Source organism: Harmonia axyridis, chromosome 5 (assembly GCF_914767665.1).
Source record: "Harmonia axyridis chromosome 5, icHarAxyr1.1, whole genome shotgun sequence".
Classification (NCBI taxonomy): domain Eukaryota; kingdom Metazoa; phylum Arthropoda; class Insecta; order Coleoptera; family Coccinellidae; genus Harmonia; species Harmonia axyridis.
In genome coordinates this window covers 42,260,397-42,284,388 of record NC_059505.1, presented here as the reverse complement: position 1 = coordinate 42,284,388, position 23,992 = coordinate 42,260,397, and the positions used below count along the sequence as shown (strand labels likewise).

The 23,992-nt window shown below is 35.4% G+C and overlaps 1 protein-coding gene across 2 annotated transcripts in view; it reads right to left on the bottom strand.

The window, feature by feature from the left end:
* Positions 1-23,690, bottom strand: part of LOC123680984 (ABC transporter G family member 20) — a 65,047-nt gene extending 41,357 nt beyond the window's left edge. The window contains exons 1-2 of one of the 2 annotated variants that reach the window (XM_045619132.1): positions 23,414-23,690; positions 16,392-16,491 (exon numbers count right to left, since the gene is read on the bottom strand). In XM_045619132.1, the coding sequence (XP_045475088.1) occupies positions 16,392-16,486 (95 nt within the window). In that variant the 5' untranslated portion in view covers positions 16,487-16,491; positions 23,414-23,690. The remainder of the gene's footprint in view (positions 1-16,391; positions 16,492-23,413) is intronic. The other variant, XM_045619134.1, reaches the window with a different exon arrangement.
* Positions 23,691-23,992: the final 302 nt, after the last annotated feature.

Below are 23,992 nucleotides of genomic sequence, written 5' to 3'. Positions count from 1 at the left end.
CACCCTGTAGACTGCAACACCCAGAAGAAGCTGTTAATTTTTTTTTTTGGTAAAGCATTAATTAAGGGTGTTTTTTAGAGCTATAGAACTATAAATTGCAATAAAATAACGATGGATTATTCGATTGACATGAATTTTATTTATTCGCAAGATAATCTTGTGGCATAACATTTTAAATATGATATCTGGCATATGACCGCCACGGCTGGCTCGGATGTAGTCCAATCTGGACGTCCAATTTTCGATGACTTTTTCCAACATTTGTGGCCGTATATCGGCAATAACACGGCGAATGTTGTCTTCCAAATGGTCAAGGGTTTGTGGCTTTTCCGCATAGATCAATGACTTTACATAGCCCTACAGAAAGAAGTCTAGCGGTGTTAAATCACAAGATCTTGGAGGCCAATTCACAGGTCCAAAGCGTGAAATTAGGCGGTCACCAAACGTGTCTTTCAATAAATCGATTGGGCACGAGCTGTGTGACATGTTGCGCCGTCTTGTTGGAACCACAGCTCCTGGACATCATGGTTGTTCAATTCAGGAATGAAAAAGTTAGTAATCATGGCTCTATACCGATCACCATTGACTGTAACGTTCTGGCCATCATCGTTTTTGAAGAAGTACGGACCAATGATTCCACCAGCCCATAAAGCGCACCAAACAGTCAGTTTTTCTGGATGTAACGGTGTTTCGACATACACTTAAGGATTAGCTTCACTCCAAATGCGGCAGTTTTGTTTGTTGACGTAGCCATTCAACCAGAAGTGCGCTTCATCGCTAAACAAAATAAAATGGACGTAGTGCGCGATACGTATTCCGCACAGAACCATTATTTTCGAAATAAAATTGCACTATTCGCAAGCGTTGTTCAGGCGTGAGTCTATTCATGATGAATTGCCAAATCAAACTGAGAATAAATCACTTGACATCTGTTAAATCGGTCGCCATCTCGAACAGTAATGCCAACTTACAGTTATATACCTTCAAAAAAAAAACACCCTAAATAAAAAACTTTAATAGTCGAATGAACTAAATTCATAGATCTTGTGATATTACATACGAGTGATGCATTTTCAGAAATGCAGAAGATGCCGTGTTGCCAAGTTGAAAGAGACGTCAGGTATAGCCGGAAATGGAAACATTCGAAGCAATCATCGCAAAGTCCATCGTTTGGACCAAGTTAGAAAAAAAGAACGAGGAAGACCACGGAACAATCATTAACCGCATATTTCGACAACGGAATCATAAAACCAAGTTCGAAAACTTGTTCCACAGGTAATTTATAGGTACGTGTTTTTCGGGATGCCAAACACATAGGTGTTATTTTTCGTGATATTAGCGGCGTTTGCGTCTATATATAAGTATTTCTTTCTGAATTGCGTCGTTGCTTCTTGTTCTTTGTGGCTGCAGGATGCTGACTCTCTGTTCGGTAATTAATTATAATTACTGTCATTAAAATTTTCGTCTATATCTACCTAAGAAAATATGGGGTATTGGCTTTTGCATAATTGATGAAATGGAGAAACTGCTGTAGAGTAGGTCCTGTTTTTTCTTGTAGTCCGAGGAACAAATAACATAGAATATTTTCTTTCAGTTTGGTTCAAATGCTGTGAATTTGATTTGGACTGGATTTGATATTTCGAGATCTTAGATTAGGTATAAATCGATTTAACCATCAACATGTTTTGAGCATGATTCTGCTTGGAGAATCAATCAATTCAAATTCGCTTTCACAGGAATGTTAAGCATTTTTTTCCATTTTTTTTAGGAAAATATTGAAACATATCATAAATATTGTATAACAAAACTATTGAGGTTTTTCCAATAAAAGGTAACAGCTGCTTAGATGGCGTACAATTCAAAATGAAACCACTTATTGCAAAACCCTTTAGAAACGATACTTGTCAAAATTTGACAGCAGTCTGACTATTAGTTGTGAGATATTGCGTTGTGAGTTCAACTACTTTTGTTTGGAAAAAATTAAATTTCGGGTGCTGATAAAATATTGCTTTTTGAAGGTAAAAAATACAGTTGAAGCAAAATCTTGGCGTGATGAAGAGTTTCCGGGGTCTGGACCAGGAAAATCAACCATCATTGATTGATATGCTAAGTTCAAACGTAGTGAAATGAGCACCGAAGACGGCGAACGCAGTGGACGCCCAAAAGAAGCTGTCACCGACGAAAAAACCAACTAAGTTCACAAAATAATTTTGAATAACCGTAAAGTGAAGTTGATCGAGATATCAGACATTGTGAAGATATTATCTGAACTTCTACATCATATCATTCACGAATATTTGTACATGAGAAAGCTGTGTGCAAAATGGATGCCGAACGAGCCCACAATCGATCAAAAGCAATAACGTGTTAATGATTCTGAGCAGTGTTTGAAGGTGGTTAAATGCAATAAACCTGAATTTTTGCGTCGATATGTGACAATGGATGAAACATGGCTCCATCATTTCACTCCGGAGTCCAATCGACAGTCGGCTGAGTGGACTGCACACGATGAACCAAATCCAAAGCGGGGAAAAACACAACAGTCATCTGGCAAAGTTATGCCATCAGTATTCTGGGATGCGCAAGGTATAATATTCATTGATTACCTCCAAAAGGACCAGACCATCAACAGCGATTATTATTCAGCGTTATTGAATCTTTTAGAATGAAATCGTTAAAAAACGGCCCTATTTGAAGAAAAAAAGGTGCTGTTTCATCAAGACAGTGCGCCGTGTCACAAATCAATGGAAACAATAGTAAAATTGCATGAATTCGGCTTCGAATTGCTTCTGCATCCCCCGTATCCGCCAGATCTGGTCCCCAGCGACTTTTTCCTATTCTCAGACCCCAAAAGAATTCTCGCTGGAAAGAAATTTAGCGCTAATGAAGAAGTAATCCCCGAAACTAAGGCCTATTTTGAAGCGAAAGACAAATCGTACCACAGCAATGGTATCGAAAAGTTGGAAGATTGCTATAATCGCTGTTTCGCCCTCTAAGGCAACTATGTTTAATAAATCGAATTTTGCCGAAAAAATGTGTTTTACTATTGTAGACCAAGGACTTTTCAATCGGCTTGTTAGTCTAATCAGAAGTCGAATATTTTCTTATTAACATTCTTAAGTGTGCCTGCAGAAATAGAATAGCTCCTTCCAAAAATGCGTTGACAAAAAACGATAATTCAGTTTTGCAACTTTCTTCTTACATAAGAAATGGACATGTGTCATGCATTACAGCAAGTAATGAAATAACATCATCTTTGCTAGTGGTACGTGTCGAGTGATTTAAGTACTATACGAGTGATCTTGACATACTTTTATGAAGATCAAAGAGCTTTTAAATGGGTGAAACTGAAATTTCGAAGATTACAAGTGAATTTCTTCGATTTTTAATTCCTCATATGCCTTTTCCATTAGTTGGTGATCGTTCATTGTAACAATTTTTTGAATTAGGTACTTCTATTGTTCTCGACGAATTTCATCGAAATAGCTCTCTTTTTTCAATTATTAATTGCATACTGTACTCGAGTTGAACATTTGCAAGTAGCTTCTGAGTTTATAGTTGAAAAAAATAAACCAATTGGTGACTTCCATTCAAATGATTGGAGTTTCATAACAACTTTTCCATTGTTATATATCTCATTTATGATTTAATATTTTCCTGTCATTATTTATGTCTATCTAATTGGCATCTTATAGTTATGCCAGCTGTCCGTTTATCTTATATATATTTGAATTTACAGAAGGACGCACATTTCAATCTTTTGTTCAAGATAAATTGACGTGGAAAACTAATTGCAATATAGCCATAAATTTTCGTCATTAAAATTGTTCTAGTGTACGTACTTCTACATGGGAATCAATTACCTAATACACTATTTGGATACGACAGCATTGAATGCATCCTCTTATTAAAATTTAAAGGTGTCCACACTAATGGTGAAAGTTCAGAACTATGTCAAGGTTAACGTGACATTTCAAACCTACGTACAATCATGAAATAGATCTGATTGAACTAGAGTACAAAGTATTGGACGGTGCTGGTCAGAATACAAATTCAAGATCAAAAGTTACAATGTGTTTTCACGATTCGCTAACAATAATTGGATTAACTAATATTCAAAAGATGTCTATCAAAATTTCAAAATTGATAAAACACTGTTTTCTGATGGGAACAAATACTGCTCCTTTGACAACTACGGTCAAAAGGTGCTCTAGGGAAAGGAAATTAGCTCTAATTGAGAAGAAGAGAAGAAAGAAAGAAAAAGAAGAGAGAAGAAGAAGGCAGAAAAAGATTACTGAAAAAAAGTTTGGTCTCTGATTTGTTAATTTTTTCAAACCCAAAAAGTTTTTCAAACCATCCTGAAAAACTATGGTGTCTTGTTTAGCAGCCTAAACTTATACAATTCTCATCCCACTCTATTCAAATTTTCAACAAAAATCATCCTTGGGAGCTTAGGAATTTCACCCCTTTCAGATAAAGTGTTGGCATTGAGCATGCTCAAACTTGAAATTCTCTATAACTATAGTTCCGAGTGAGCTGAATTTGGTCCATCATTTTCTATAATAAAATATAAATCTATTTGCATGAAATTTCCTCAGTTTACATTGTTGAATGTGTAGAATCCAAAAATCGATGAAAGATATACGAAATTGAGTACAACAATCAATTGAGGAAAGGATGAGGATCATAGTCCAACACCCATTGGCAGAATGTTTTTATGACGTATTAAAATGTTGTATTGATTGAATTCATTTGATAATTAAGTTTAATTGGATTCCAACTTGGTTTTAATCTAGAAAATAATATACAAATCATACTGCATACTTCTCAAACTGATAATCATAATTTCGTGTGACATCTGACAATACAACGACTTTGGTCAGCAGAAGGAACACTTTTATTGGCACAATCTCCCTTACATGATGTCACTAATGAACAAATCGATCCTGTTTTTTTTTTCGAGTGGGCAAAAAAAAATCGCGACCTTGTTATTCATTGAGAAATGTAAATTGGCCACGGTGAACTAAAGTAATACCTAGTTGCATTAGCAATGGCAATAGTTATTATACCTATACGCAGTCTTCATGACAAATAAACATGACACGGGTATTGATATTGATTACATTCTCTTTTAATTGACGTTTAATTGACTAAGAATAGTGGAGTGACTTGACCACAGCTGGTCTCTAGTTCCTGCCAGTTCGATAACAATGGAATAATGCCATTAAATTGATTTTTTTATTTTGTTTATATATTTTTATATCTTAATTCCAGAGATAAATATCCAATAGTTCAAGGAAATACAGAATCTCTTGCGCTCTTGTGCTCATTCGTGTTTTCTGAGAGTTGTACTTTAGCCATCTTATTTCTCAGAAGTTGAATTTGTCAAGAGCTTTTATATTGGTGAATATTAAATTTTTAGGACTATTACAAGAATTTTAACCAGCAGTTGTCTTGTTGAAAATAAAGGGTGTTTTTTTAGAGCAATAGAACTTTAAATTGCAATAAAACAACGATGGATTATTCGATTGACATGAAATCTTGTGGCATTACATTTTGAATATGATTTCTGGCATATGACCGCCATGGCTGGCTCGGATGTAGTCCAATCTGGACGTCCAATTTTCGATGACTTTTTCCAACATTTGTGGCCGTATATCGGCAATAACACGGCGAATGTTGTCTTCCAAATGGTCAAGGGTTTGTGGCTTATCCGCATAGACCAATGACTTTACATAGCCCCACAGAAAGTAGTTTAGCGGTGTTAAATCACAAGATCTTGGAGGCCAATTCACAGGTCCAAAACGTGAAATAAGGCGGTCACCAAACGTCTTTCAATAAATCGATTGTGGTACGAGCTGTGTGACATGTTGCGCCGACTTGTTGGAACCACAGCTTCTGGACACCATGGTTGTTCAATTCAGGAATGAAAAAGTATGTAATCATGGCTCTATACCGATCACCATTGACTGTAACGTTCTGGCCATCATCGTTTTTGAAGAAGTACGGACCAATGATTCCACCAGCCCATAAAGAGCACCAAACAGTCAGTTTTTCTGGATGTAACGGTGTTTCGACATACACTTGAGGATTAGCTTCACTCCAAATGCGGCAGTTTTATTTGTTGACGTAGCCATTCAACCAGAAGTGCGCTTCATCGCTAAACAAAATAAAATGGACGTAGTGCGCGATACGTATTCCGCACAGAACCATTATTTTCGAAATAAAATTGCACTATTTGCAAGCGTTGTTCAGGCGTGAGTCTATTCATGATGAATTGCCAAACCAAACTGATAATAAATCACTTGACAGCTGTTAAATCGGTTGCCATCTTGAACAGTAATGCCAACTTAAAGTTATATACCTCGAAAAAAAACACCCGTTATATGTCGTCCACATCAATATCTTCAGCAACAATATTCTCAGTTGTTTTTCAGAGACACACACTGTTCGAATTCTTCACATCACTAACTTGCCCCAACTGCTCAAATTTTCAACCAGATTCACTATTTTTGACCGAGAAGGTGCTTCACGACTACCCGAAAGTGCTTCAGCTTTGTGAACTGTAAGTGTGAAATTTTCACCATTTTTGAACTTCCACAGTTTCAATGCGTTGTTAAAGCGTGTATCGTTTCATTTTTAGTAGTGGCGTAGTTTTTACTTGTCAAATAGCTTCAAAAGTGACAGCTGCATAGATGGTGGGGTATTCAAAATGAAACCTCTTATTGGAGAACCATTTATAACTAACAAGCGTTCATTTAAATTCGTGGTCAAGAGTGCTGTGGAGGAATTATAGTGGATTTTCTATGATTACAATAGCGCTTAGCTTGTTCCCAAAAGTATGTAAACAAATATCAGTTTTTACACCACAAGCTGAGCGCTACTTGTAATCACAAAAAATCCACTCTAATTCCTCCACAGCATTCTAGACCACGAATTTGAATGAACGCTCGTTATTTCAAGCTTCGTACAAAATGTAGTGTTTATAGTGTTATATCAAAGAAGTTTGGACGAAAATTTTCCGTATGTTGTTTTCATCGAGAATCCAATCGAAAAAAAATTGTATGGACTACGTCATGTTCAAAAAAAAAAAAAAACCAATTAGTCAAGAAGAAACAGAACCTTGGCCAGGCTAAAGTGATCGATTAAATAACACAGTCGACTAATAATTTATTCGTGTTCCTTCAGTAATATCGATGTTCTCTGTCATCGGACTTAAAATACCTCGAATTCGATGTCACAGAATAAAAATATCGACGTTGCTATAAATCTATGACGAGAGTGACTTTGAAAATACGTCAATCAAATTGTTTTTTTTTAGGATTTATAGCGTATTATCGTGAAATGTCATCATTTCAATTGGTTTCAACATTAGGAAGGAGTCATTCCGCACAAATTGTAAAAATTAGCATACACGGTGCGTCAATTTTAGACCAATTGAAAGGTCCCCAGTCTCAAGCAAAGATGGCGGTGCTTGCATTGAATCCATATGATTTTTAATTAGTACCAACCTTCAAACGATATGTGTCAAAATTTGACAGCAGTCCGACCATTAGTTTGTGAGATATGGCGTTGTGAGTGTAGCTACTTTTGTTATTTGAAAAAAATGGGAAAAAAAGAATTTCGTGTGCTGATAAAATATTGCCTTTTGAAGGGAAAAATACAGTTGAAGCAAAATCTTGGCTTGATGAAGAGTTTCCGGGGTCTGCACCAGGAAAATCAACCATCATTGATTGGAATGCTAAATTTAAACGTGGTGAAATGAGCACCGAAGACGGCGAACGCAGTGGACGCAAAAAAGAGGCTGTCAGCGACGAAAAAATCGAAAAAGTTGACAAAATAATTTTGAATGACCTTAAAGCGAAGTTTATCGAGATAGCAGACATTGTGAAGATATCATCTGAACGTATACATCATATCATTCACGATTATTTGTACACAAGAAAGCTGTGTGCAAAATGGGTGCCGTGCGAGCTCACAATCGATCAAAAGCAACAACGTGTTAATGATTCTGAGCAGTGTTTGAAGCTGTGTAAGTGCAATAAACCTGAATTTTAGCGTCGATATGTGACAATGCATAAAACATGACTCTATCTTTTCACTCCGGAGTCCAATCGACAGTCAGCTGAGTGGACTGCACGCAATGAACCGAATCCAAAGCCATGAAAAACACAAAAGTCAGCTGGCAAGGTAATGGCATCAGTATTCTGGGATGCGGAAGGTATAAAATTCATTGATTACCTCCAAAAGAGCCAGACCATCAACAGCGATTATTATATAGCGTTATTGGATCGTTTGAAGGATGAAACCATTAAAAAAACGGCCCCATTTTAAGAAAAAAGGTGCTGTTTCATCAAGACAATGCGCCGTGTCACAAATCAATGAAAACAATGGCAAAATTGAATGAATTGGGCTTCGAATTGCTTCTGCATTCACCGTATTCGCCAGATATGGTCACCAGCGATTTTTTTCTGTTCTCAGACCTCAAAAGAATTCTCGCTGGAAAGAAATTAAGCGCCAATGAAGAAGTAATCGCCGAAACTTAGGCCTATTTTGCAGCGAGAGACAAATCGTACTAGAAAAATGGTATCGAAAAGTTGGAAGATTGCTATAATCGCTGTATCGCCCTCGAAGGCAACTATGTTGAATAATAAAATCGAATTTTGACAAAAAAAAACGTGTTTTACTATGGTAGATCGGGGACTTTTCAATTGGCTTGTTAGTCGTTTGAGACTGTGAATCAAACAAAGCAAGCATTAAAACTAGTAAGTAGGTAAGTAATAAAATAACTAGAATATGTATCAAACTCTTTCCATAATCAGGAGAATTCATTTGGTAATTAGATCTGTGTGCCAAAAAATAGATGAACTACACGAAATACCCTTTCAAAACTCTTAAACACGAACTTTAAAGTTCATCCAACACAAAACGATCTTCTCGTATCTAGGTAGTAGGTATATAAAATATAAATGTCTCGACTCGACTACCAAGATATGAACTCTTGAGAAGGTCGTTCAACAATTTGTTTGGGTAACTTCTTGTGGGTAATCCCCAGAGCCAATTCGAATGACGTAAAAACCTGAAATCAACTGGGTGAGTCGGAACCTGATGGACAAATGCTTTGACGAAAGTTTCCATGGGAATTCTGATCTTACCAATGTTTTGGTTTATTTCTGCTATAATATCTTGGAAAAGAGGTTTTTTGTTGTTTGTACCGTTGGTATATGTTAATAGTTGTTGGTTCTGGATTCCTCAATGTCTTTTTATTGTTGAATCTATGACACTCAACAGTATTTTATTGGCTTACAAGTTCCAATAAGCAAGTAACCTTTGGAAATCGCCTAAGAAATAAATTTCTAGAAAAAACCGTCTGGGTCTGGGTCAGAAGAGTCTGAGGATAACTTTTGAATTATGAAATTCGTATAAAACTTGGTAACACTATGTTTTTAAGTCCGTTTGTTAGGAGTCAAATTGACTTCACGTCGATTTTGACTATGAATTAGTCACCAATAAGTTAAACACAATTTTCCTTTCAAAATTCGAAAATTGAAATGACGAAATGATCAAGAGAGTGAAATATTTTGATTTTCTGCTTACGTTTCGAAGATAAATTTCCAAATGTCTACGAACTACTGTGTTTTTATCACTTAATTATCACTTACTCAATAATGAATTTTAAAGTCACAACAACAGACGTCAAGACACAAAACTATTTCCTTATTACTTTCAATAATGAAATTCGAAAATGTTGAATCAAAGTAATATTATGAATATCTATTCAACATCCGAATTCAAGTAAAACAGGCAATTCTGGAAGTGATAGTAAAATTGCCTCAAATAAATGTTGTTTCTCGTTTCATTGTTTTAGTTTCAGGTTTCTGTCAGAAAAAATAGACTTGTAAGATTGATTCCATGCGGTTCACCAAAGCTCCAACTTTTTCATGCGAAATCGACTCAAATATAAAAAATTATCAATATATTATGTACTCAAAATAAATTGAAATACCCTATTGAAGTGTTTTCCAATAAGAGGTTTAATTTGAATTGCCTGCTATCTGGCCAGCTGTCACTTCACTGAAAAACTACAGATTTTACGTCAATGCTTTTTCATCTCTTCTATTTTGGCACCATCTCATCGAAAAATAATAATATTCTTCAAAAATCAGCTGGTTTTTCATGGGTTGCTGATGCCAGCACTCTTCGTACTGCAGCTTTAGCCTTGGCTTTTTCTGCTGCTGAATACTGTTGTTCTTTTTGGATCAACAGTGCTTATGTTCATAAAATTGATGCACAGCTCAACGTTTCTATGAGAATTATCAGTGGAACTGTTAGATCTACATTGGTTACCAGTGCTATAACATATACTTCCACCTCATATTCGTAGATAGGTTGGAGTCAAGAAATCTTGGGATAAATTTCATTTCTACCCGAACTTATTTCCAATTGTATCTTACCTCCCAGATACTAGAACTGCCAGATTAAACTCACGCAAAACTTTATGGATTAATACCTTCCTTCAATCTAATGAAAGTGACAAGGAAATTTGGCGTTCGGAATGGAGTTCTTGTAATGTCTTCAACAAAACTCTAATCGTTGATCCTTCAGAGAACGTTCCAGGCTGCAATCTTCCTATTAAAATTTGGTCTATTTTGAATCGACTTAGGACTGGTCATAGTCGTTGTAATAGTATGCTCTTCAAATGGCATTCTGTTGAAAGTCCACTATGAGAGAGTGGTGTACAAGAAACCATTGACTACTTGGTGAATACTTCTCTAATATATATATTTCAGGTGGTTTCCAAGCTATCCATTCAGTTTCAGATTATTTTTTAGAATGGGTCACTAACTTCAAACCAATATAATGGAAACTATTATATTTATCACTCTTTTCTGGTTCTTTTCTTATTTGATTTCAGATTTAATTAAAAGATATTTGTCGTCAACTTTGGTAAAGGGGGAGGACGGAAAATATTTTGTTCGGCTAAAGAAGAAGCCCTTCAATATAAATATGTCAGCTTATTCTGTAAACAAATACACAAACCAATCACTACACTTATACAGGAGACAGATTTTTCGCTGTATCTTTCGCTGAAATGATTGATGCTCCGTTCACATTTCCAGCGCTAATACTGAGATTTCATCTACACATGCTTTAGTGTCTGAAGTTGATAATTTAGTCTATTGCTCTACCTTAAAAGAAAAATCCGAAAGATATTCCCAATTAATAACACATTTCCATAGAACTATTCATTGAATTATTCAATCTCAAGAACAGTCTCAGCGCGAAGAACAGATATAAGTTAGATTTGACCTCCATCTAGTGGTCGGAATTTCAGTAACATAGCAATACGCGGAACTTGGTGAGATTCTTAAATTTCGTAAAAAAAAACCGGAGTGAGCAAAGATCGAATTAGCAGGAACCAGGACAGAAAGTAACTATTGTGCAAGCTCATGAATATATGTTACGAGTGTAGAGAACTGTTCCGGAGGAGATCGTCTAGAACTTGAAGGTCACCATTGGATGTCCATTTGATGTTAATAACGTGAGAAGGAAGGAAGAGGAACTGATAGTCGTGGATTTAATTATCATGGTCGACTGGAATGCAGAGGAGATAATCGCAAAGTAGACGAAGACTTATGTAATTTGGAAATTAATTGGTGCATTCTTAACAAAAACTTTTGAGGCCATTTTTTGCCCAAAACAACAAATAATGTTCTACAAAGGCGACTACGTCACTCAATAAGTCCCAGACTTGGAGCACAGATGACACTGCCAGTACCATAACACTTTTTTCTCTCGTTAATATCAAGCTCTAAAATTTCGGAAGATTGAGTCAAGTCTAACTCGAAATTTCGTGTATTGATTAAACATTGTTTTTTGATGGAAAAAATACTGGATTAGCAAGGCAATGGCTTTGTCATCGACAACAAAGGTTAAATAGTGTTCCAGGAAAAGAAATTTGAATTTCACGAAAAATTTATATTTTCCGAATGGACTAGTTAAGTGATGTTGATAATACTATATTTGACACGATAGAATTAAAATATAGAGCAAAACTGATAAATCAGTGAAAAAGTTTTGAAAATCCATCAATAAATGACTGAGAAATAGATTATTTAAATTTACGTATTTTAGCGCGGAACGTCTTTGGTCGGTGACGTCATGGCTCTTGCCTGTGATCGCTAAATTACGTTTAAATACTTAGCCGCGCCAAGGCTCTCGCGCCGTTTGTAGTTGTACAGTGTAGTTTTAACTCGAGTTTTGTTTTTATGTCACCATAATGGAAGAAGGCTTTGTGAAAGGACAAAGTGACAATTTGCCTAAAATAGACATATTCGCAGTGATGGAGTTTTTTTCTTCAAATCCATCTTATGTCAGTGCAAAAATAAAAGGAGTTAAACTTTTCAAGTAAGTATCTACTTTTGAGTTTGCTTGATCATGGTTCAACTTATAACGATGATTTATTTAAAAAACGTTTCATAAACAGTTTGTAGTTGAGTACTGGTTGTTGAAGTCTATCAATGGCAAAACATATTTATGTGAGGAGTAAAAAGTAAAAAGAGAAAAAAGTAATTTATATGTATGTATATAGTAAGTTATTTCAGCCATCGTGTAACGAACAAAACACGACACGAACGGCACAAGTGATTGTACACCAATGAATTCGTAAGCACTCTGCGTATACCAGTCGTCTAGTGTGTGACGTCACGGCACTTACACGTACTATGAAATTATTCTTCCAAACGCAACTTCAAAGTCCCATAACTTTTCATTTCTAGAGATATTTCAATGATTCTTCCACATTTTTGTTTCATTTTACTTAAATTTTTAGAATTAATCCTTAACAAAAAAAATGAAAACTAGTCCATTATACAAATATACACCGTTTTTTGCATTTTTTCAATGTTTCATCGCGAAATTTTGGTGGCAAACCTCAGGTCCGGATTCAGCATCCCAAAAAATATCAAAAAAATCAAAACTACCCCAAAACTTTTCTTTAGTGTAAAAATTGAGAAGATTATCTAGTTAACGACCAAGCTGGTTTCTATGTATGTCCACAACTCAATGAAACACTTAAAAAAAATCACCATTAAACGTCGTATTTCTATTCCTACACTCGGCTAATGGAAGAATAAGATGTTTCGCCAGCAACAATTACTACGCGAGAAAAGTCATCAAAGTAGTTTACGATGTCTTGCCATTGTACTGATGATCCTGTCGACAAAAAAAGCCCATTGCTTTTTTTTTCCGGATAATGAAGTTGTAAATTTTCATTACCGCAATCCACAATTTTTACCAACGTCACCCCGACCTCTATTTATTTTACATTTACAATGCAAATATAAAATGTTATGTGAACGTGGACTTTTATGTAGCTGTGTCAATTGATTTTTCAAGGTGGGACCCACGGGAGAAAAATTAATGATCTTAGACCATTGTCAAATAGAAGATTATCGGTATTCGTTTGTTTGGAGTTTTTCTCCAAGGACGTTCTGGATTTCTGTGAGAAATATCGCGAATTTTAACATCGGAAGGACAAAAACATGATAAATTCTTCAAATTAGAATATCTGTGACAGATTTAAATTCAGTATTTTGTGAAGGGAAGGTGCTATGAGAAAAATACTAGAAAAAAATGAAACTTTCCTTCCTATATCTCTAGGACAAAGCGTTTACGGGCCCATACTTATAGGACTTTTTTTAAATGATCCGAGAAATCTGTCATTAGTCTTTCTCAGTAGGTATCAGCAAAGGAACTGTGAACGGAGCATCAAATATTTCAACGTAAGATACAAGAGTAGGTACAGATGAAAACATCAGCAGAAACTCTGTCTGTCCATATAGGTGTAGTGATTGGGATTTTTCTTTATCCAAACAAAATCTTTTCCATTCTTCCTCTTCACAAAAAGGTGACGATATATATCTTATAACTAAATCTGAAATTACAAAAGAAAAGAACCAGAGAGGAGCAATGAATTATATTATATTAATTTGAAGTAAGCAATAATTCTAAAAAAGAATATGAAACTGAATGGATAGCTTAGAAACCACCATAAAATTTATAAGTTAGACAAGTATTTGGTGAATACCAATCGACTACATGGTTTCTTCTACACCACGCTCACATTGTTGGCTTTCAATAGAATGTCATTTGAAGAGCATGCTATTGCAACTACCATGACCAGTCCTAAGTCGATTTAAAATACACCAAATTTTCCTAGGAAGATTGAAACCTGAAACTTTCTCTGAAGGATCAACGATTAGACCTTTGTTGAAGATATTACAAGAATTCCATTCCGAACGCCAAATTTCCTTGTAACTTTCATTAGATTGAAGGAAGGTATTAATCCATAAAAGTTTGCGTGACTTTAATCTGGCAGTTCTAGTATCTGGAAGGTAAGATACAATTGGAAATAAGTTCGCGTAGAAATGAAATTTATCCCAAGATTTTCTGACTGCAACCTGTCTACGAATATGAGGCGAAAGTATATGTGATAGAACTGGTAACCAATGTAGATCTAACAGTTCCACTGATAATTCTCATAGAAACGTTAAGCTGTGCATCAATTTTATGAACATGAGCACTATTGATCCAAACAGAACTGTATTCAGCAGCATAAAAAGCCAAGGCCAAAGCTGCCGTACGAAGAGTGCTGGCATCAGCATCCCATAAAAAAACAGCTAATTTTTGAAGAATATTATTATTATTTTTCGATGAGATGGTGCCAAAATAGAAGAGATGAAAAGCATTTAGGTAAAATCTGTAGTTTTTTCAGTAAAGTGACAGCTGCCCTGATAGCGGTTATCTTATTGGAAAACCCTTCTATCTATGTTCATTACTCTGATTATTTACGGAACCCCTGGTCAGATTTTAAACATCAAAAAATTCAGCCGCGGTTCCTAAGATCCAAACCTACCCTGCAAATTCCAAGTTTCTCGCTCCATTCATTCAAAAGTTATCATATTTACGGACGGACGCACCGAATCTAATTTAAAGCCATTTCTATGGTGGAATTAAAAGTTACGTCTGTCTGAGATAACGTATGGAACGATTATCGACATTCTGACGCGGAATGCAATAACTTTCATGTGTATAGGATGTATCCTAAGGTGTTTTTGAGAGAAAGTGAGATTATTTCCTGTTATTTGGCTTACATAATCGTTAACCCACTTATCTACGACGTTCGCGCAACTTTTCTGTGTTGTGCTGAAAGATCAAAGAACTGCATGGCACGCTCTCAGAATAGGCTCGAAACGATTGCTGCGCTATCTGATGGATAATCACTTAATCTGCAGCACTCTTCTTCGGTACACGTGTACTTGTGATGGTTCGGTCATTTAAATTTTTATGGTTGTATATTTCGCCTCTTTCTGTGCTATTTTCATGGTCTCATCGCACTACGTTCATTTTAGCGATGAAGCACACTTTTGGTTGAATGGCTACGTCAACAAACAAAACTGCCGCATTTGAAGTGAAGCTAATCCTCAAGTGTATGTCGAAACACCGTTTCATCCAGAAAAACTGACTGTTTGGTGCGCTTTATGGACTGGTGGAATCATTGGTCCGTACTTCTTCAAACACGATGATGGCCAGAACGTTACAGTCAATGGTGATCGGTATAGAGCCAAGATTACTAACTTTTTCACTCCTGAATTGAACAACCATGATGTCCAGGAGCTGTGGTTTCAACAAGACGGCGCAACATGTCACACAGCCCGTGCCACAATCGATTTATTGAAAGACACGTTTGGTGACCGCCTAATTTCACGTTTTGGACCTGTGAATTGGCCTCCAAGATCTTGTAATTCAACACAGCTAAACTACTTTCTGTGGGGCTATGTGAAGTCATTGGTCTATGTGGATAAGCCACAAACCCTTGACAATTTGGAAGACAATATTCGCCGTGTTATTGCCGAAATACGGCCACGAATGTTGGAAAAAGTCATCGAAAATTGGACGTCCAGATTGGACTACATCCGAGCCAGCTGTGGCGGTCATATGCGAGAAATCATATTTAAAATGTAATGCCACAAGATTATCTTGCGCATAAATCTAATAATCCATCGTTGTTTTATTGCAATTTAAAGTTCTATAGCTCTAAAAAAAAACACCCTTTATTTGGAATGCACCTTTATTTGGAATGCAAAATCTAAGAAAGGTACTTCATTGGATATTTTTATCCATTGAAAATTTTCGGTGCACACGCAAAAAAGAAACACTGTAATTAAACCAAATAATAGATAGCGTTTAAATTACGCGTGAGTATAGATTAGACAGTTCTAGTCTCAATTCTCGATGTTATCTTGATTTTAGCTACGTATTCGACTAAAAAATTTCGCCTTATAGAATTCGTTCATTTTACTGAAATTTTTTGTCAAATTTCCACTCACCTCATAGCATAGTTGCTCCAACCAAACATTTTCTTCACCTTATCGTCATCAGTTTTCACCTCCTCCAAATTCGCTCCTTCTTTGTCGATGCCCATCTTTTCTATAATAATAAAAAAAATACAATTAAAATACGTTCAACCACCTCAACGATGACATCGGAAATGACTGGTATATATTTTCAGGAAGCAATGTAATCCACCTGAATAATAAATGTATCAGTTCGACAAACTCTTGATCAATTTGTGGTCTATGTATAAATGATGAGTTCTTATAGATTTCTGAGAAACATGTCATTTCATTGTGGAATAGTCTTGTTGAATATTCATCTCCTTTTTTTATCAATTGGCAATCCCAATAGCAAATTTCAATAATTCAATATTAAATTCAGAATTTCAAGTCGATTGAGTTCAGTTCGGAGCAGCTCAAAATCAGTTCGGTCTAGAATAATTTCCTCCTAGACATTACTGATAAATGCAATAATTAAATATACAGGCTGTTCCACAATTGACAGTTAAACGCAATTTTTTTTTCAACCCAGTATCATATAGCTCCATTTGAGCTATATTTTCAAATCATTTGGAATACACAGGGTGTACCAAAAAAAGTGTAAATGACCAAACATATTAGGCCAATTGAAAAGTCCCCGGTTCGATGCACAGATGCCTAAAAAACCCTAAATTTAACATTTTTTTTTACCCAAAAGTCTGGCTCTACCTCCAACAAACATAAGAGCAAAATTTTGTATTTGACGAATATCGGTCAAATATAGTTATTTAAAACAATTATAATACAAATACTTATTCTTAACGATAGTTATGTTATTACCACAACTTAATATTGATTTATTATAAAGTGCAGAAGGCAATGATTCTTCGACTTCAAAATTCAAAAACGAGCCTCGAAGTGGCGAGTTTTTGAATGAACGAGTGGTGGAATGAGCCTTCTGTACGAGTATTATACATTATTTTCTCCAATTCTGTGGTTATTCCGTTCATTCTTCCACATCTTGTAGAACAAAATCGTGCGAGAATATATCAGAAACGCACAGTTTTCATGGTTACATTTTATTATTCTATGTTGGCACTCCGAACTTTCCGCTACGGCTTTATCTGTCAATTCATCAAATTGCCTTAAAGAAATCAGTTCTGCCAACCAACATTTTTCAATGCAAAAATCACTAAATTATATTTATGCAAATATTTCATTAATTTCAATGAAAATGCAATGAATTAGAGAAAATAATGTATAATACTCGTACAGAAGGCTCATTCTACCACTCGTTCATTCCAAAACTCGCCACTTCGTGGCTCGTTTTTGAATTTTGAACTCGTGGAAGAATATCAATGCCTTCTGCACTTGTATTATAAATAACTATTCTCTAATTCATCGTATTTTTATTGAAATTAATGAAACATTCGCATAAATATCATTTAGTGATTTTTGCATTGAAAAATGTTGATTGCCAGAACTGATTTCTTCAAGGCAAATTGATGAATTGACAGATAAAGCCGTGGCGGAAAGTTCGGAGTACCAATATATAATAATAAAATATAACCATGAAAACTGTGCGTTTCTGATATATTCTCGCACGATTTTGTTCTACAAGATGTGGAAGAATGAACGGAATATAACAACAGAATTAGAGAATAAAATAATTACTAAATTGTTTAGATAGAACTAGTATCGAACTTAAAAGCACTTGATTCAATCAACAAGAAGAATATTCGCTCTTAGAAATACCTACCCAAAGTTTTTCTACTTTATGAACATCTGTTCATAACTAAATAATCCACTTACTTACGATGATTCATCTGTTTATCAGGTTGAAGAATTCAATTCATTTTTCACGCAATCGCCCCTCCCCCAACAGGTGTTTGTTTACCCAAATTGGTTGAAATTTTCTGCGTTTTTGTTTCAAGTGACAGGATTTTGTTTTCGTTTCCAAGATACGAATGACGTTGAATGTATTCCAAATGAATAAACAAATTCTCGATATTTTCGAAACGGTTTGAGATATTTGAACGAGATTTTGTGAAAATGGATAACTCTAGGTGGTTCTTCACATTGAAGACCTCGTCTTCAGCAACTACAGTGGCGTGCGTACTGGCATTGATTTTCATATTTTTTTAAAAAAATACTACGAGAGTGACTTTTACATAAATAAATTCATTTCTACAATTCTTGTTCAATTTAGAACGAGAAGATATTATGCGCTTTTTCTCTAGAATACACCACTTTTCATTTAAAAAATTGAAAACCGTTTGTTGTTCAACAAAATACTCGAGTAGAGCAATCGATCAATAAATTTTTTCTTCAAAAAGCTTTTGAAATTACAAGTGATGAAGTAATTGACAGAAAATTTTGTACGAAGCTTAAAATAGGTATATGCGAAGAGCGAAGAGGTACACCAAATTTGTATAGGGTGGGCAAATTTCGATGTTTTAGCACTACAACTTTTAAACCAGATGAGATAGACAAAATCTGATACCCCATTCTCGGTCTCTTTTTCTGAGAAACTAACAAGGGTAGTATTCATTTTTGGCCACCTTCTTTTGTTTCCGAGTTATAAGCGAAAATTTGAAAAATGGCGATATCGAAAAACATTTATAACTCCGCTAATACTGATGATAGAGCTCTGAAATTAAAACATTATATAGGCACTTTTTTACGTAGAATTCAGTGGCATGCTCGTATTTTCGAAAGGGTCTTTATTTACGCAGCTATGACCCAAAGTTATGTTTTTTCAAATGGGAACACTAGATTTTTGGGCCATTTTCTGAAAGCTTAATTTTTCCTGATTTCAAAAATATATAACATCGTATGATTCGTATTAAAATAAATAACAGAAAATGGTCAAAAACCTTTTTTTACTTAAGACTCTCAATATTTCTATGGTTTCAACTGGTGATGAGAACAGAAGAATTGAGCTTTCTATAACAAGAGCAGTGTCCTTCCGTCAATCTGATTTTTTCTATGCTTTTCACTTATTTCTACAAAATACAAAATCGCCCAACTGCAAGTATTTTTTATTGATCTACGTCACCATATAAACTTCCCATGAAGGAAGATTCATATCTTTGGCCATTTTCACTCTTTCGGTACAACCTGTGTATATTTCCATACCTTTTGAAATTGTAGCTCTTATGGAGCCTAATGATACTGTGTCGAAAAAAAAATTCGTAACTTTCAGCGCGTAAACATAAAAGAGTAGAACATCCTGTATATTCCTTCAATTTGAATTTTCAAACATAAATATTGCAGGTTGAAAATTCGTGAAATATACTCAATATAAAATAAAATCACCAGTGCTAGCCATGATTTCACGTAAATTACTTAATTAAAGAGAAAATATTCGGAAATGAGGCAGGTATGTTTATGAGATAAGTAGAAAATTTATCAAATTTAAATAAAATGCAACTAGGAATGTGCTATAGTTAAAATAAAAACAACTCAAAAAAAAGAGATTATGGGCCCAGAACCGACTATGCCGCGCCCAGCAATAAGAAACAGCAGTTTTTCATAGTTCCTTAATTGAAATTTACAATATTATTCGATTTCCTGAGTCGCCACTGATGTCTTTCATCAAGGAGATCGAGGTTTTTATCCACTCTCAAATTACCAAAACAATCCTTAATCTTCGATCTCCTCAAATTCTAGTCGTCTCCCCGTATTCCCAAAATTCTCGATGCTCGGCGAGTTGTAAAAAAAAGTTGACCAGCCCGGAATATAGGTAGTTTTCAACATTGGCGTCCTTGTACTTTGTGCCTGCATTGACGTAAAGTGATTGGAGACCGATTTCAAAACAATGTATGTATACCAACACCTTACAAAGAATATAACAGTAATTCGATCAAATTGATTATTTAAAATTGCATTTGGTTTGACTTAATTATCGTTATTATGGTCGATTCTTCGATTGAGCAAATGACGGTATTTTTTTTATATTTGTGGTGTGGAATCACTCCAATATACAGGATGTTCTAAAGGGTGTTTTTTTTAGAGCTATAGAACTTTAAATTGCAATAAAACAACGATGGATTATTCGATTGACATGAATTTTATTTATCCGCAAGATAATCTTGTGGCATTACATTTTAAATGTGATTTCTGGCTGGCACGGCTGGTTCGGATGTAGCCCAATCTGGACGTCCAATTTTCGATGACTTTTTCCAACATTTGTGGCCGTATATCGGCAATAACACGGCGAATGTTGTCATCCAAATGGTCAAGGGTTTGTGGCTTATCCGCATAGACCAATGACTTTACATAACCCCACAGAAAGTAGTCTAGCGGTGTTAAATCACAAGATCTTGGAGGCCAATTCACAGGTCCAAAACGTGAAATTAGGCGGTCACCAAACGTGTCTTTCAATAAATCGATTGTGGCACGAGCTGTGTGACATGTTGCGCCGTCTTGTTGGAACCACAGCTCCTGGACATCATGGTTGTTCAATTCAGGAAAAAAAGTTAGTAATCACGGCTCTATACCGATCACCATTGACTGTAACGTTCTGGCCATCATCGTTTTTGAAGAAGTACGGACCAATGATTCCACCAGCCCATAAAGCGCACCAAACAGTCAGTTTTTCTGGATGTAACGGTGTTTCGACATACACTTTAGGATTAGCTTCACTCCAAATGCGGCAGGTTTGTTTGTTGACGTAGCCATTCAACCAGAAGTGCGCTTCATCGTTAATGGACGTAGTGCGCGATACGTATTCCGCACAGAACCATCATTTTCGAGATAAAATTGCACTATTTACAAGCGTTGTTCAGGAGTGAGTCTATTCATGATGAATTGCCAAACCAAACTGAGAATAAATCACTTGACAACTGTTAAATCGGTCGCCATCTTGAACAGTAATGCCAACTTAAAGTTATATACCTCGAAAAAAAACACCCTATACAAGCTCTATGGATAAGTTTGGCAGATGATAGTTGTGCTCATCCTGAATATTTTTTTTGTCCATTTCATTTTCGTTTAGACTGCATCTATGATCTATAGCTCAACATTGTTGAAGTGAATATATGCACGATGATAGACCACCACACAGAGGGAGACAAGTAGCTGCTTCGTTAAATGGAATGCCATGGCCACCTAGTTCACCGGATCTCAATCCTTTAGATTTTTATTCATGGAGACATATGAAGTAGCTTTTTTATCTTGTTGAAGTCACATCTTATCAACAATTACTTGATGACATTCAAGATAAAGCGATCCAAATCTGATCCACCAAATGAAGAAATCTTCAGTTTTTGATGTGAGTCTTACGTTTGAGACGAGGGTGGACATTTCGAACAATTTTGATTGATTAGGAAGGTTGATATTTTCTGTCATTAACAAGAATTTTCTTTTTAATTCTTGTAACTTCTGAACGAAAGTGAATCGAAACTATGTCCATAGGAAAAAATGTCCAGAATTAGTGTATCTATCATATGTCACAGTTTGTCATAGAGCTTGTAGAACATCTTGTAAACACTTCCGGTAATGAATTATTCAAAATGTGAATATATTGAATTCACGTATATATCAATATCACGTTTTGAGAAGTCTAGAATCTGAAAATCGAGATTTATCGACGTGAAAAGTATTTAAAGTAAAAACTCTGTTATTGGACAATTTCATTTTGGTATTCAACAGAAAGAACGCAGATGATTCAGTCTTCTGTGGTTTCAATGAACAAAATTTTTGCTTCGATTTTGAAGGCTCAATTATCAGAGATCGAATCTTAATATTTATATCAAACAAAGTCTAAGTTATATAATTTGTAACTTTTAATTACTCAAAGGAATAAAAAAATCGAAGAATTTTATCATTAATATCAATAGAGACAATAGGTTATGGGCCTGGCAAACAATGTCAAGTAGCAGCATATTAGGCAATCAAGTGACCTGTCGAGAGTAAAATCCAATATGGCGGCGATTGGCATGTTGTTGTTAAGAGTACATAACGGTATTATTGTTTGCATTACTATTTCCTCTGTATATTTGAGTTGATATTCTTCATCTGTGTACAATAATTCGAGTTTTAACTCGCGGTGTATCTCGTAATGACAGAGTCAGTGTTCATTTTCAATGATTCAAACAGCTCAAAACCATAGAGTAATAAACATAGATAAAGGGAATATACGAAATTTTTACATGTCCCCAAGATGGTTAGATTACGTTGTCGGATTGTGATATATTTTCAAATCCACAATTTTACTTTATCGTTATGAATGTATATTATATTGAATGAAATGTATTTATTTGAGTGATTCCCGATTACATATGCAAATTTGAATATTTGGAATCCGATACTTTTCCGATAATAAGCAGAATATTTATTTTTTTCTCTATCTACCTGCTGAAATCCAAGGTTTAGCAACTTTTGCTCTCCTGGTGTCATCGGTTGTTTCACATCGTTTGGCGCGCTTAAAGTTTGTTTTTTGAATTTCTGATATATTTAGGTATTTATTTCAATATATTTTGAGTTGATATGAAACGTTGATTCACTATGGGACATAGGAAGTGCGTTCTTTGTTGAGAAACTCGCGAATTGAGTGAAATATCGTATCATTGATATGTTTTCATTTCCGCGCGCTTAATGTCAAATTTGATAGTTCATGTTGGGAACAAAATTTGCTTACCGAAAATGACATATGCCTCTATCTATGTTTATCACTCTGAGGGACTGTCCAATAGATTGACGTAAATTTGACAAGTTTGACGGTTAGCAACTATAGAATGGCGTGAGATTACAAATGGATCAGAAAGTTTGATTTGTATTTGAAAGAAGATGTCAATAAGAATTCTGGGATCTCAACTGGAAATAAATATTGTACAAATTTGTTCAAAATGATGGAATTAAATGCCACCAAAACGAATGCTGAATTTCTGTTGGATCCACTTGTTAAAAAAAAATGTCTAATAAGATCAAGGAAATTGAGGCTACAGAATTCCATCCCCTCTCCACGCACCACTACTAGGAGGGGGGGTAACTATACATTCCTCAAACGATATCAGTACGAAAAAAATACTCACCGGTGCTGAAACTATCCAATTTGCGCAGCAACTTATGTCACTTATCCCACAAACAGCGTATGAAAATCCCGAAAACAAAAAAATTACCTATATTATAAAACCTCGTGGTTGAACGAACTGAGCTGCAAAATTACGAAATATGTTAACAGATAAAACTGGTCTTGTGCGCTTTCCGCAAAGAATTCAACACTTCAACTTTCGTTCTCACTGATAGAAAGTGAAATCCTTTCTCTGATTCTTGACGGCGCTCTGGTGGTAGTACTAAAAGGTACTGCACTGTGAATTGTCGCGTGCAGAGAATGATCTTCGCGCGATCAAAAGAAAGTTCTTTTCTTGGGAGAAGAGGAGGATCACTCTCGTTTTCAACGATTATCGTATCGTGGTTTATGGAGATTCGGTTTTGCAACTTTTCTCGAGCTTAGATTTATCGAATGTTTATCATATAGGTACCTACGAAATTCTAGTCTATGGTGTTGCGTTTCATTCCATTCTCAAAGTAATAAACATAGATAGAGAGAGTATATGTCATTTTCAGTAAGCAAATTTTGTCCCCAACATGAACTATCAAATTTGACATGA